This window comes from Myxocyprinus asiaticus, chromosome 33 (assembly GCF_019703515.2).
Source record: "Myxocyprinus asiaticus isolate MX2 ecotype Aquarium Trade chromosome 33, UBuf_Myxa_2, whole genome shotgun sequence".
Classification (NCBI taxonomy): Eukaryota; Metazoa; Chordata; class Actinopteri; order Cypriniformes; family Catostomidae; genus Myxocyprinus; species Myxocyprinus asiaticus.
This window is the reverse complement of record NC_059376.1, coordinates 42,255,479-42,271,586: the sequence shown is the minus strand read 5'-3', so window position 1 is coordinate 42,271,586 and position 16,108 is coordinate 42,255,479. Positions and strand designations below refer to the sequence as shown.

At 38.7% G+C, this 16,108-nt stretch overlaps 1 protein-coding gene across 2 annotated transcripts; it reads right to left on the bottom strand.

The window, feature by feature from the left end:
• Positions 1 to 114: 114 nt before the first annotated feature.
• On the bottom strand, positions 115 to 15,872 carry LOC127424115 (voltage-dependent anion-selective channel protein 2-like). Of its 2 annotated transcripts, XM_051669018.1 has the most exons (9): positions 15,790 to 15,872; positions 10,169 to 10,240; positions 8,012 to 8,061; positions 6,582 to 6,734; positions 6,250 to 6,302; positions 4,327 to 4,554; positions 3,602 to 3,752; positions 3,421 to 3,478; positions 115 to 1,130 (listed from the first exon to the last, which is right to left on the bottom strand). In XM_051669018.1, exons 1-9 carry the CDS (start codon positions 15,866 to 15,868, stop codon positions 1,039 to 1,041), a joined length of 936 nt encoding a protein of 311 aa, XP_051524978.1. In that variant the 5' UTR covers positions 15,869 to 15,872; the 3' UTR covers positions 115 to 1,038. The 2 variants fall into 2 exon arrangements, with proteins under 2 accessions (XP_051524978.1, XP_051524979.1); XM_051669019.1 differs by lacking the exons at positions 8,012 to 8,061; positions 10,169 to 10,240; positions 15,790 to 15,872 and adding an exon at positions 7,324 to 7,977.
• Positions 15,873 to 16,108: the final 236 nt, after the last annotated feature.

Here is a 16,108-nt window from a genome sequence, read left to right as displayed (position 1 = left end):
AAGCTAAAACGCTAAAATCGCTTACAGCACCTTTAACTTGTATTGAACCTGGAACATTTCTTTAAGTACTTGAACAGTGATTGTGTCTTAAATTCAAATGATGATAAAATTAAATCCATTAACAATCCTCTTTATTGAGTTCCACAATATCGGTTTCCTCTTCTAGTCCTGAACTTTTAACATAATTTAGGTGTTTTTCAGGGGAAAAAATATGCCGTCCTTCACTAACTCCAGCCCACAAACATAGACAACCTAAATGAGAAATTATTAAACGTTTGGCTATGAATGTTATCAAGACATAACATGAACAAACGTGAGTGAAAGGGCTTCCAGAGTGTCATTCCTTATAATTTATAATTTAACATTACTCAACAGAATAATAAGGGTATTTAAACATCTCGCTTGTTTAATGAAGTGTAGAAATGGAAGTCCATTTAAAAAGAAACTATATGGTACTGTATGACTGGCTGTCTTAGTGTTGTTACACACAGATGTTGTCATGGTGATGGTTTGGAAGATTGGTGTAGCCGGTCCTGGTTGACCCACTCCGAGCGGGATTCGAACCGGGGTCTCCAGCATGGTAGGTGGGTGCGCTAACAAGGAGGCTAAAGGCTACTGTCCCTAGTGCACCACTTGAGGCCAGGGGAGTGAGGTTTACATACTGCACAAGCATGTACCAGCTGTCTACTGTTACACTCACCCCCCTAAACCTCACACCCATCTGGGTCACGGCACCACTGTAACCGCTCCTGCTCGACCCGCTCCGAGCGGGATTCGAACCGGGGTCTCTAGCATGGAAGGCAGGCACGCTAACGAGGAGGCAAAAGGCTACAGCCTCTAGCGTCAGTCGCTAGTGCACACGTACCAGCTGGCTACTGTTACACCAGGAACATCACGGGTCATGTGACTAGTGAACCTTTTTCGTATTGGATGAGGTACTGTAAGGCCAATTTATTAAGGTCTATTTATTTAGTAAATCTGGGTGAAATGGGACTGTCAGCTCTCTGTGGGTTCTCTTCTTTCATCTCTGCATGATGTCTACACCTCCAGCTCAAAGCCCATGCCAACCTTGTGCCCGCCAGCATTGAAGTTCTTTGCATCGATCAGAGCAGAGAGGGTGAGCTTCACACCTTGAGAGAAAACAGGACAGAGAAAGAGAGATAAACTTACAATATCATGTCTTACTAAAGCAATAAGCCACTTACAGTGAGTTTTGCCACAATTAAAGGGTTTTAATAGGCACAACGCTCTTAACTGTTGTAAAATCACAGTAATGCACGACACTGAGTGGATAAATGCTAATCCTAATAAAGTGCTGGCAATTGCAATATGATGAAAGACACTGATGTTCAATAAATAACTAGATTTATTATTAATAAGCAGAAAAAAATATTATATCACCATGTAGCTCATTAGCCTACCTGTCAGCTGTTTATGGTTGCTGAACAGTTTGGTCTATTGATATATAATATAAATGACGTGTGATCACAGGTGTGTAGATATCGGCTTTGAATATGGCTCAGACAATCGGATTTTAGAGCAGAACCTATATGTTTTAGACCACGGACATAATAAGTAACCTGAGGTTTATTTTTAGTTTTTTATTTTAGAGTTTATTTGTATAGGGATTTATTTATTGGTTTTTAATTATTATTACATTTATTTATTATTATTTAGGTTGCACTTTGCAATAAGGTTATGTTTGTTAACATTAGTTAATGCATTAGTTAATGCATTAGGTATCATGAACTAACCGTAAACAATTATATGTGTATACATATGTATACTATACACATATATATATATATATATATATATATATATATATATATATATATATATATATATATATATATATAGATTAATAAGTGCTGAAAAAGTATTGTTCATTGTTAGTTCATGTGAATTATTTTAAATAAACAGTAACTATTTGTATTATTTTTTTCATTTATTTATTTATGTATTTTATCAGTATTATTTGTACAAGACAAAAAAATAATACTAGCTGAAAGAACTAAAAAGATGCATTGTGGGGGCCTGGGTAGCTCAGCGAGTATTGACGCTAACTACCACCACTGGAGTCACGAGTTCGAATCCAGGGTGTGCTGAGGGACTCCAGCCAGGTCTCCTAAGCAACCAAATTGGCTCGGTTGCTAGGGAGGGTAGAGTCACATGGGGTAACCTCCTCGTGGTCGTGATTAGTGGTTCTCGCTCACAGTGGGGCGTGTGGTAAATTGTGCGTGGATCGCGGAGAGTAGCATGAGCCTCCACATGCTGTGAGTCTCCGCGGTGTCATACACAATGAGTCACGTGATAAGATGCGCGGATTGATGGTCTCAGAAGCGGAGGCAACTGAGACTTGTCCTCTGCCACCCGGGTTGAGGTGAGTAACTGCGCCACCACGAGGACCTACTAAGTAGTGGGAATTGGGCATTACAAATTGGGGAGAAAAGGGGATAAAAAAAAAAAAAAAAAAAAAAAAGATGCATTGTACATAAAAGATTCTATTGTAAGCTAATTTGCATCTCAGGTCTCTAGAAAGGCTTTACAAAAAAAAATATATATATATATATATATATATATATATATATATATATATATACATAAATACACTATATTACACATATACTATATTTATTAAACCACAAATTATTTTGTTCATAACTACAGAATGTTGAAAATGTTCAAAGATAATAGCGAGTACACCTCTGGTTTTCTTTAAGCCACCGCTTATCCATTATTATAAAGGTTAATCGTTTTGCTCAAAGACGCAATAGTGATGGTTTCATGAATTCATCCTTCTGAGGTTGGAACCTACAACATTTGGGTTACCTGCTTAGATCTTTAATCACTAAGCCCAATTAATAAAATATAATGTCAGGGGCCTGGGTAGCTCAGTGGTAAAGATGCTGGCTACCACCCCTGGGATTCGCTAGTTTGAATCCAGGGCGTGCTGAGTGACTCCAGCCGGGTCTCCTAAGCAACCAAATTGGGCTGGTTGCTAGGGAGGGTGGAGTCACATGGGGTAACCTCCTCGTGGTCGCTATAACGTGGTTCGCGTTGGTGGGGGCCGTGGTGAGTTGTGTGTGGATCGTGGAGAATAGCTTGAAGCCTCCACACGCGCTATGTCTCCGTGGTAACGCGCTCAACAAGCCACGTGATAAGATGTGCTGATTGACGGTCTCAGACGTGGAGGCAACTGAGATTCGTCCTCCGCCACCCGGATTTAGGCGAGTCACTACGCCACCACGAGGACCTAGAGCGCATAGGGAATTGGGCATTCCAAATTGGGAGAAAAAGGGGAGAAAGTCCCAAAAAAAAAAAAAAAAAAATATATATATATATATATATATATATATATATATATATGTATATAAAGCCTCTCATAGAAACTTGTCATGTAATAGAGCGATTGTATACCTGGCCTGAGGCTCTGTGTGTATCCAACTCCAACCAGACTGGCATTGTTCACTTTGGCCTGTCCAGGGAAGTATGAGAGGATATACACACAGGGTTTAGAGCACAGAGGTGGAGCTTTTGTGTCAGATGTAGAACTGAATTATTATCTTGTGGTGTGGGTGATTGTATTTTGAAGACTCACAGAGATGGATGAATCTTTATCCAGCTGATATTTGGCAGCGATGCCAAAGCGTGTGTTATTACTGCCGGCGGTCCACGCCAGATTCACCGCCGTCTCCAACTGATCATTTACCTTCTGATAGATGGAGCCGCCGAACTCTGTACCATCATTACTACAACACACACACAACAGCACGGTTATCGTCAACAGCTATAATACTATTTGTTAATTAGATCTCATTGGCATTATGAGCCTTTATTTTATGTTTTTACAGATTTTATAAATCAGATTTAGTACTATTCAAGTTCACCCAAAAAATGAAAGCTGCTCAAACACCTTTTTTCAGAAGAATGAAGAGGAGAAAGTGTGCTTATATTTAATTGGTTCTTGTGCTTGTGTATAGAGGAGGGGAAGATTTTCAGCAAATAATGATTTAAATTTCAGTCTGTGACAAAAAGCTGTTGTATTTTGACTTCAGAAGACTTGGAAGATAGTGCATGTATCATATGGATACTTTTGTGATACTTTTAAGGTGCTTTTTGGAGCTTGACAGTTGTGGTCACTATGAAATGTCGTTGTATGGAAAAGAGCCATGTGAATATCTCCTTTTGTGTTCCACAGAAAAAAGAAAGAAATGAGGGTTTGAAACCACATGAGGGTGAGTACATGATGGCAGAATTTTCAATTTTGGGTGAAATATTAAACTGAAAAGCAAATAATTTTGTAAATGTTGAGTGCTTTCTTACACATTAGTGTGTAGCTGGAAGTCTCCCGCCTTGTAGCCCAAAGCAAAGTTGTTCTGGGCAAGTTTGGACTTGGCCGTGTCGAAGGCCATCTGATAACCGGCCAGCCAACCCTCATAACCCAGAACCGCTGCGGCGTGAACCGTCGGTCCGGCCAGGTCAAAGTCTATATCACAGCCCGCATTCATGTAGTCTCGCTTATAACCCGTCTTCAGTTTAGCGCTTTTCTTCCTGAAGATATCAGAGCAGGAGAAGACATTAGGAAAAAACACGAGGCGGGATGTTTTCTGGGATTATTTACACAGCTATATGTGATTCTGATAGGTTAATCGTAGCATTCAGTGGACAAATATTTTGTAATAATGACTGCAACGTTGTACAGCTGATCACTTATTAGAGGAATCTATGTTACTTATATCGCTTTGCTCACGTTCTGACGTATTACTCCAAGGTCTTTACAAGTAAACTAATAAAAATTCATATTATTTTTAAATAATTTAAATATAAATAATATAAATATAAATAAAATAATTACAAATCTATGTATATGTAATGAATATATAGTTGTAAATCTGAATATATATTTATTGTTATAAGTCTTGAATATATAGTTGTAAATCTGATTATTTAAATTTAAATCTGAATATATATTTATTGTTATAAGTCCTGAATATATAGTTGTAAATCTGATTATTTAAATTTAAATCTGAATATATATTTATTGTTATAAGTCCTGAATATATAGTTGTAAATCTGAATGTTTAAATTTAAATCTGAATATATATTTATTGTTATATGTCCTGAATATATAGTTGTATATCTGAATGTTTAAATTTAAATCTGAATATATATTTATTGTTATAAGTCTTGAATATATAGTTGTATATCTGAATGTTTAAATTTAAATCTGAATATATATTTATTGTTATAAGTCCTGAATATATAGTTGTAAATCTGAATATTTAAATTTAAATCTGAATATATATTTATTGTTATAAGTCCTGAATATATAGTTGTAAATTGAATATATAGTTGTAAATCTGATTATTTAAATTTAAATCTGAATATATATTTATTGTTATATGTCCTGAATATATAGTTGTAAATCTGAAGATTTAAATTTAAATCTGAATATATATTTATTGTTATAAGTCTTGAATATATAGTTGTAAATCTGATTATTTAAATTTAAATCTGAATATATATTTATTGTTATATGTCCTGAATATATAGTTGTATATTTGAATGTTTAAATTTAAATCTGAATATATATTTATTGTTATAAGTCCTGAATATATAGTTGTATATTTGAATGTTTAAATTTAAATCTGAATATATATTTATTGTTATAAGTCCTGAATATATAGTTGTAAATCTGATTATTTAAATTTAAATCTGAATATATATTTATTGTTATATGTCCTGAATATATAGTTGTATATTTGAATGTTTAAATTTAAATCTGAATATATATTTATTGTTATAAGTCCTGAATATATAGTTGTATATTTGAATATTAAATATAGTTGTAAATCTGAATATATAGTTACAAATTCTGATTATATAGTCATAAATCTGAATACGTATTTAGAAATCTATATAGATGTAAATCGAATATAGTTGTAAATCTGAATATATAAATGTAATATATTTTGATTTATAACTATATGTCCATGCATTCATTAATCTGGTAAGCAGACGTGTAATAAGCAGGATAATGTACAGTCAGCTGGTCATTATTTCAAAATAAACCCCTTCAGGGTGATACATGACCTTTTTGCTCTAGACTCTGATTCTAGATTATCCCTTTCAAATTTGCTAAAATACAACTTTCTAGTCAAATTGCTCTATTCAAAACAAGAGTTTGTTAGCTCGGTTTTGAACTAGAAGGACAGTCGAACTGAAGTGGCATGAGAGTTGACTTACCCAGTGTTGGGCACAAAAGAAGTATCCAATCCCAACTTCAGACCTTTAGCCAGCTTTACAGAAAAACAACAAGACCATATAGTAACATATTCCACCATTTATACCTATAACTCTTTGCAAGGTTTATATGTACTGTGGTGCCAAATGAATTTCATTGCATTACACGGCAAAATATCAAAACAAATGTCATCTGCAAACAAATAATGAAAAAAGTAGGCTGTATGCATGTCCTATCTTATTTGTGTCAGTAAAAAAATGACCTAGTGCAATGACATATCAAGTGTCTGAATACTTATATGGGGCCACTGTTTGTTATAAAATGCCGGACTCACCTGGTCTTCCAGAGTCACTTCAGTGGTCAGGATGTTGTCTGTGTTCCATTTCTGGTTTAAACTCAAGCCTAATTCCTTCACTTTATACTTAGTCTCCAGGTTTCCAGCTGCCTTCCCAGTGTCTGTGTTACTGGAGCCGCCCGTGGAGAACTCCTGAGAAGCAAACGAGAAACAGAGGATGTGAAAAAAGGTACTGGGAGAGAGGAAAATCCCAAGAAAGATCCAGAAATATAGGAGAGGTGAAGGAGACGGTTTAACCTGTTAACGGGAAATTAAAAACACTGAGTTGGATAGAGCACGTTTGGGCTGCACCAGCTGTTCATAAGGTCTTAAATTTCCACATAAAACCTGGCATGCACATCTGAAATTTCGTAGCGTAACTTAGTTACTATTTGCACTAAAACTAGCGTAATTTGCAATGTATGCACAGCTGGTGCAACTGGCCCGAGAAGAGCTGAAGGAGCTGAATTGGAATTGGGCTAAACATGAAGTCAAGATATAACAGTCATATTGCATGCATTGAGTCTTTGGGTTTTAACTGAATTATACGAATGTCCTTCTCAATAATCAGTGTTTAAATTAAAGCCATTCTCACACCCCATTGCTGAAACATTATCAGACATCAAACCTTTTTCAATATTAGTGCAAAAACAAAAAATTTGATGGGGAGGTGAGCTGTAGCCTGCAAAGAGTGAGAGACTTTTCTTTCTTAAACACACAAGCACCGTCTGTAATCTCTTACCATCTGACAGCGACGTCCAATACAGAAAGCAAGAAGGACAGAGAGAAACAGGCAGTTAGGAAAGAGATACACAGATACACACATTCACATTCATGCCAAATCACACTGTAACATGTTCGTAAGTGGGAAAAGGAGGAAGCTGGGACCGGCTTGAACAATACACGTAGACTTTAATGTTCAACTTAAAGACAACATAAAACTTTGCTTTTCAGCAGAACACTGACACGCAGACATAAACACAGCTCCATGTCTCTCTCTCTCTCTCTCTGGTGTCCCGGCTCCTCCTAATCTCTCTCTCCCGCTGATTGGGGCAACTCAGCGCCAGGCGTGCACCCTCACAGCCCGGCCACACCCACTTCCTCACCACGCACACACAAATACATTCACATAATCAAGACCTGCTCCAGAAGAACAGTTTTGACCCAGATACAGAAGAGAGCAGCGGTGGAGAACATGAATCAGCACCACAATCACACGCACACACGTGTTTCATCAGCAGAAATATGGTCACAAGTAAACATGAAAAAGAGCAAGAAGTGACAAGTAAACACAAACAAAAACATATCAAATATGTAGCTTGGTATTACTATGGTATATGATGTTATTTATCATCTAATACCGTCACTGGACCATGGTAACACCACAGTACTTTCTAAGTGAAATATGAAATAGAGGGAAAGAGTCTCACAACTCCACTCTGTGACTTAGTCTTCAGGTCCAGTTTAACTGCTCCAAAGCCTGAAAGAGACAGAGAGAATTTGGAATCTATACTTTTTGCTGGAAATCAACTGGCACTCTATTCAGAGCGAGTTATAACAGTAATTCAGTGTCCTTAAGTTAGACTGTCACAGTCAACACACAGAAATGTATGGTTACATCGATCAGAGAATTAGAAACCAAAACTTTATGCCTTTCTGAACTAAAATGTTCAAATGATTTACATTTAGGGACATTTTATTTAAATAAATTAAATTTATATATTTAATATACATATTATGGGGGGCCATAATAATTATGAAATAATTATATAAATACTGAGTGTACATTTATAAATTCAGAATTTATAATTATATACATCTGAATATATACTTGTAAATATGAATATATAGTTATGAATCCTGAATATATAGTTGTAAATTAGAATATATTTTTATATATTTTACACATTTGGATTTATAACTATATTTTCAGATTTACATTTATATGTTCAGATTTATAACCATATTTTCATATATATATATATATATATATATATATAAAACAAGTGAAAAAAAATCCACCAGTGCTGAAGAAGTAATCCAAAGTATTTAGATTACATTACTGATCTTGAGTAATCTAACAGAATACGTTACAAATTACATTTTACAGCATGCATTCTGTAATCTGTAGTGGAATACATTTCAAAAGTAACCCTCCCAACCAGGGGCGGACTGGCCATCGGGAGAACCGGGACTTTTCTCGATGGGCCGGTCATGAAACGGGGCCGAATGGGCCGCAATAAGCTGAAATGGGCCTCCATGATATGCCGAAGGAGGCAGCGATATACAGAAAAGGACAGCGGACACCCCCCCACCCCCCCCAACCCCAAACAAATTTTGGGCCAGTTTCTATGTAAAATCCCGGGCCGATTTCTCTTCCCAGTCCGCCCCTGCTCCCAACCCTTTGTATATATGTATGTATGTTTATGTATATACACACATACAAATATACATACAATTGTATGTCTCATGGGAAAACAATGCCGCTAACCTCAAAATGACCAAATATATGAGGATTAACACTGGTGTACAGTACATTGCAATGTGCATTATACACATGCATGTATGCAAGCACATATATAGACCTTCACGCTAGCGCCATCTTTAATTTTTAATGGGAATGACAACAAGGCTGTGAGGGATAGATGTACAGTCTCTTCAATGGCATGAACGGTATGTATAAAGCTGTATAAAGCTCCTAGCTCACATCTGATTTTCCACAACTCATGTTGTCTGGAGTTCTTTGTACACTGAATGCTCTTAGAAATATATTTTGTCAATGTTTTGACTGCAGAACGATCCAGAAACACTTTAAACTGCAGTACGGCCCATTAAAGAGTCTGTAAGTCTTTCCCCCTCACAGCCTAGTTGTCATTCCCATTTAAAATCAAAGATGGCGCTAGCGTGAATAAAGTCTGTATATGTGTATACATACAGTTTGTGTATAATGTACATTGCAATGTACAGTACACCAGTGTTGATCCTTTTAAAAATGCAGGATATGACCATGCAACTACTAATTGTACTTTTAGAATTTTGTGCCTTGTCTTACTGTATTTACTGCGCATGTAACATACATACAAATTTGTTGTAACAGTTGCTATCAATTCGTAACAATTTGTAGTCGTAACAATTGCTATTAGTGGCTATAGTTTTCTTGTGTGTGTGTGTGTGTGTGTGTGTGTGTGTGTGTGCTTGTTTCCAGAATGCATTAATTGCCATGATGCTCCGAGAGGAAATGTGGACCCTCAAGAGCCCATTTATTGCAGAACTCTCTCACTCTCTCTCTCCTGTTATTGAACCCCTCCTGACATTAACCTCGCCCACTCACCCATCTGTCAATGGACAGCAGGTCAGTATTGATTCAATTGTGTTAAATATCACCGTTACAATGACCAGCGGCTCTCATGTTCACTATGAGGAGAATATGTGCTAATAGGGCTTTCTGGTTGGCTATGTTCATGTTGCCCTGGTGGTCTTACACATTGGGCTTTATTTCAGCTTAAACTTTGTACAAAGCAATCATTCCATGTGATGTACTCAATAATTCATTGTAGTTTTCGTGTATTTTCCATAATGTCACTCACCATAGCCTTTGCTGAAGATATCTTTGGCGGCTTTGCCGAGGTCAGCGTACGCAGGAGGAACAGCCATGTTTGCTAAAAAGAAAGAAAGAAAGAGAAACTTTAGTCAATATGAGACACAAAATCATTCAGTTACCAGATACGGATCTGCTTGAAGCTAGTCAGCTGTCTGACAATGTGCTAGCGAGTTGTGCAACATGTTTACTACAACAGTCTCAACAAATAACAGTAGCACATGCCGTCTAACATTTCAATATTCCTCCTACACACACTTCATTCAAAACTCAATGGCAACAAAATATCTCTGGTTTCTCAAGTAATCTCGGTACGCTGAGATGAAGGAAACGAGACATTGCATCTGAACTCTATGGGGAAATCCTTTTCCAAGACCTAGTTGAAGCCCTTTTATCGTAGCGCCAAAGATGCTAAAATATGCCCGAGGATGGCAGCCCCTCCGATCTACGTGTATGACACGCGCGAGGTCTCAGTAAGCTCTGTGTGAACCTTAGGAAAGAACGGCACTGCTTTCCGAACTGTCTTTTGACGGTGGACGGTGTGTAGGAATCATTCATTCAGATGAGAATTTTCCGGCTCAACAGAAGGCGACCACTCAAAGCTGAGCTCCTCGACCACCAGCGCAATGACGCGGAGTAACTCGTATCAATGGCCAGTGCCAATGGCCAATCCTCACCCTTGCTGTGGGGAGGGGCTTCAACATCCTCCATGGACCATTCTCCGATGCTGTGAGGGACACGGCATCATTATCATCCTCAGACCCGCCGAATACGACAAGACCGTGCTCATTCATAGAGGGCCGGAGGTCGTCAGGTGCTTACTGCCCTGGCGAAGACGCTGCGTGGGAAGATCGAGGGGCTTGTGGGACTTGCACCAGCACGAGATCCTCCTCGGGTTCTTCCATCTCTACCTTGCAGCCCCGCCATGCTTCCTTGTGTGGTCCCTCAAGACTTAACACAGAGAAAGCGGTCGGGAGGGTGTGGGAGACAGAATCGTCCCTCAGAAAGAGGGCGACCCTAGAGCGGAGCATCTTGAGACTCATGTCCTCACAGTGAGGGCAGTCTCTCCACATGAGAGCTGCTTCGGTATGGGTGCAGCCCAGTGATAGCAGCTCTCATGTTGGTCTGACGGAGCGATATATCGCTCACAGGAACACTTGCGATATGACATCTTTAAAAAGAAGCGTACACACAAGCGGCTCTTTTATAGTGTTTTACATCACTTGGATGGAATATTACATATATACACACATATATCAAAGGATGCAGCTCCTGCCTGGATGCTGCAGGAAGCGGGTAGATGTCTTGCTGAAAGAAGAACCCGATCTGGCGGTGAGGCGGAGAGACTTATTCGCTGGAACACTAGAGGGGGCGGGTGAATCTTTCGAGTCAGGCAAAGAATGTCCTGATGCGTCTGCAGGGAATCCCGTCCGCTGATGGGTGTCCGTCGACGATGAAGGGAGGGCTGATCCAGACGCGTAGTCAAGACGATGTCGATCTTGAAGGAAGAAAATTCTGAAGAAATGGTTTGAGCGGCCACTTATATAGGGCAAATATGCACCTAAAAGGGCGGGGCTCAAACACCACTGCCAATCATAAGATTGGCGTTATGATACAAGGGCTTCAACTAGGTTGTGGCAAAAGGAATTCCCCATAGCGTTCAAATGCAAAGTCGAGTGAACTGAATTGATAGGGAACTGATCCACAGCCTTGGAAGCAGCCTACTAGCACAGTTGTTAGCATACTAACTACAGCTAACAGCTAACATTCACAAATCCCTTTAATGTGTGCTCTATAATCTTTATCACCACTGAGAGATGCATCAGCTTGCTAACGTCAAGCGCTGCTGACTTCACGCATGTTAGCAAGCCTAACAGGGCTACACTGGAGGGTTTATTAGCAGCTTACGCTAACACACAACTATCTTCACACAACAACAGGAGCGAGGTTCACTTCTATGGTCACACACACACAGATAAGGGGTCTTTAAAGGAAGATTCCGGTTCAATGTAAGTTCAGCTCCATGTACAGCATCTGTGACATGCTGTCAGTAACCACAGACAATAAAAACAAGCAAAAATTGTGTTTACAGTTACACGCTTAAAATGGAAGTGTGTGGAGCAAGACATTCCGGAGTGTTTAAGGCATACATTTGAAAGTAGTATTTTTATGCAAGCGCTTATTAAAAGTGGGACTACTTTTCTAGGTGGATGAACTTCTATTTATTTACTTGTGGATATACATTTGTCACATTAGTTTCTGGTGTCTTAGCGTGTATCGTTTGAAATGTATCTGGTTTACCGACGTTACGTCTTGCAGCTAGAGAGACGAGTTAAAAGTTATACATTGAGCTTAACTCATTTTGAACCCATAACATTTCTTGATCACAATGACATCAGAACCATTGTGGAGAGTTTTTTGCTAGTTTTCTGTCCTCTATTTGTAATTCCTGATCTTTTTATAGCATCACTATCTTGCCCTGTCTGTCTATCTGTCTGTCTAACTAACTGTCTGTCTGTCTATATGTCTATCTTGTGTATCTGTCTGTCTAACTGTTTGTCTAACTAACTGTCTGTCTGTCTGTCTGTCTATCCATCTGTCTGTCTTTCTAACTGTCTGTCTTTATGTCTATCTATCCGTCTGCCTCTCTGTCTTTGTCTCTATCTATCTGTCTGTCTGTCTTACTGTCTCTGCCTATATTTCTAACTCACTGTCTCTCTATCTATCTAAATGTCTGTCTTAACTGTCTGCCTGTCTAACTAACTGTCTGTCTGTCTATCTACCTATCTACCTACCTGTCTGTCTAACTATAACTGTCTGTTTGTCTGTCTGTCTGTCTGTCTAACTAACTTTCTGTCTGTCTAACTAACTGTCTGTTTGGTTCCCTTTCCAGTGGCTCTGACAGCATTGTTGGCCCTCTCTCTCTCTCTTCGTCACTCACCGCATGTCTTTGGTTTGCAGTGATCGCAGCAGGTTTTACTGTTTTCTTTCACCTGTATCTCTTTCTCCTTCTGTATGTCTTTCTGTTTCTTCTCCTCCACACTCTCCTTCTTTGCACTCTGCTTTGCTCCTTTCTCAGACATGGCTCTTCAAAACGGAGTCAGAGTTCAGAATTATGCACATGCCAACTACCACTGACATACTGCCCATATAACAGAATGATTGTCTGGTGCCTGTGGTGTGCTCTGAAGTGTTGCCATGGGTGATTAGCATCACCTGTCATGTGACATTAGGGAACAGCCCTGTCCTTGGTGAGAGTCTTCTGTGTCACCATGGCAACATATGAACTGACATCTGCTCATGGGAATGGGGGCGGATCCCAAAAGACAGGATTCTGAGGCAGCATATTTACAACCACACACACTGAAGAGTGTGTATCCCCTCCCCCAGATCCCAAGACACACACTATAAATATAGTGACACTAAAACTGACACTGCTTTTCCATGAGAGGTGTTCCGAAATTAGACATATTTTCCTCAACACTGCCACCTTTGCCATACTCACCCTTCCTTAAAGAATCAATACAGCCAAAATAAAAAATTCTGTCATTATTTACAAACCTATATGACTTTTTTTCTTCTATGTAGCACAAATGGAGATGTTAGGCAGAATGACAGCCTCCGTACCCATTGACTTTCATCGTATGGGAAAATGATGCAGTGAAAGTGAATGGGGACTGAGACTAACATACTGTCTAACATACCTGACATGCTACATACAACAAGCCACGTAGAAATCATTTAGCAAAAATGTAGGTATAGTTATGTGTTCCTTTGAGACCAGCATTATAAAGATTTGTTGCATTTTTGGCTCTTTTCCAAATGTAACAAACAGAAGAAATTAAGGGTCAGGTTAGATTGATATACAGTAGCTCCTTAAAAAGAGCAAAAAACCTGCTTGTTTCCACTTTTCAGTGTACATAGGACTAAACATAATTCATGCTGCAAAACAGCTGGGGTAAGAGCTTATTGTCTTTGTTATGTAATCATATTCAGGCTTTAGTGCGTGTTTAAGTGCATGTATATAGTGCATGAGTTAATTTTTCTCTATGTGTGTTTTCTCTATATGACTGGTTGGCACATAACATGTCAATGAGCATTTAAATTAACATCAAGATTGCATGTTAAAATTGATATGAATGTATATTTGAAAGTGTGCATTTTAGGTGCTGTAACTGGTCACCATTTTCACTATTCACAAATGAATTTTTAAAAGCACAAGTATTCATGCAGTCTCTCAGTTAATGATGTTATGAATGCTGTGTGCATAATTATTATAAAAGAATGATCAAAATGCGGTTTGAAATAGTTTTAGATGAAGTATAGCATGTCACACTGCAGGACATGCCAACTTTCTATAAGTATGTCATGGCAGCTACACATTTGTGTATGTTGATCTGAGAAGTAAGAATAGGTCAACGGGCAAAGGTTAAGCCCTATCACCAGACACCCTTCCAGAACATCCTGTGACAACACCTCCCCTTTTTTTTTTTCAGTTTGGCAGCTTTGAACCACATTCTGATATTTCAGATCTGCTTCACATTCAGTTAGGCTTTTTCAGACTAAAGATTATCTAATTAACTAATGCTTCTTTAAGCTGGCATAATGTTTAACCCCTCTCTGTTTAAACTGGCCAGTCCACAATGACCTGTTTATACCCAAACTCTACTTTTAGCCCCATTTAAATGAATCCCTATTCTAATCTATAGTTTAAGGTTATGCGTATTATGATGTTTGGAATAAATCCTGAAAAATATGAATAACTCCTAAGCAATGAGGAAACGTATTTATTGTATAATTAACACAATGCAACACAGTGACAGACCAGAGAGAACAATAGCAGACGTCACATGGCATTATATGCGACAGTACACTATGTTACCAAAGAGTCATAAATCATCTGTTTTAGTGATTCAATCATGTTCTTTGGATCTTTTGGATAACTGTTTACATTCCCATGAGATACCAAACAACACGACAAAGAAAGTCGCTCAGCGCCCCGCTACCACCGCGTGTGACTGACGCGATTCACGCACGCGCAACGCCCAAAGAGCGTTTCACAAAACAGCAATTTAATTCCTTAATGCCTATCACCAATTATCAGGATAAAGATCAATCATCAGGGTTCAGAATCAATCCGAGTATTTGCACACACACACACACAGCACGCGAGTTTATGTATCTATTTCTGATTGTTACATCAGAGGCAGCGCGCGAGTCCGTTATTCCGCAGCTGATACATTGTCACAATAATTTGCAACATTGTAGCAATAACACGCAGGTCGATACAAAGTTTCCTTTTCCTCTAATATCATCTGAACAGAGATTCTACAGTGTCCTTGGTGAAACACTGCATGCAATGCTTCGTTTTTAAAAATGAAACATATTTATGTGATACAATTTTATAATAATCATTATTGCGGTGTAACTGAAGTCTGTATGCGGCCCTGGACACACACTGTCTCAAGACCTACAGATCCAGTGTGCACGCATGTCCAGAATAAGATCCCACTGTTTTCAAGCCCTGACTGCAGTTAAAATCATTTAACCTACATGTTGTTCAATGCAGCATGCTCTGATCAGTGATCAGTAAATCAGTGAATGTCTTACCGTGTCGATGTGCGTGTCCGTTTATCCGGACTGTACAGCGCGAGAGGGCACACTGAAGGAGACAGCAGCGGAGGGGCATGAACCGCGCATGCGCAATCTCGAGCGTTTTCCCCTTTTCTCCTTGATTATGTGAATGTGTATATTATTGAACTTTATCTGGCAACTTTTATATCTCAATGAACGCATTCAAGTTTTCCTAGCCTTTGCAACTGAATGCTTAGTGCGCTTATTAGATTTATCCATGTGTTATAACGGGTTGGCCTATTACAGTAATATTGTTATTATGTATGATATTGATGCACAAGTGGCACCTTTTTCC

Coding starts and splice junctions, on each gene's coding strand:
- LOC127424115 (XM_051669018.1), bottom strand. CDS start 15,868: ATGCCCCTCCGCTGCTGTCTCCTTCAGTGTGCCCTCTCGCGCTGTACA. Junction 6,303..6,581: donor AAGTGACTCTGGAAGACCAG/GTGAGTCCGGCA, acceptor TTTTCTGTAAAG/CTGGCTAAAGGTCTGAAGTT. Junction 3,479..3,601: donor ATAAAGATTCATCCATCTCT/GTGAGTCTTCAA, acceptor TTCCCTGGACAG/GCCAAAGTGAACAATGCCAG.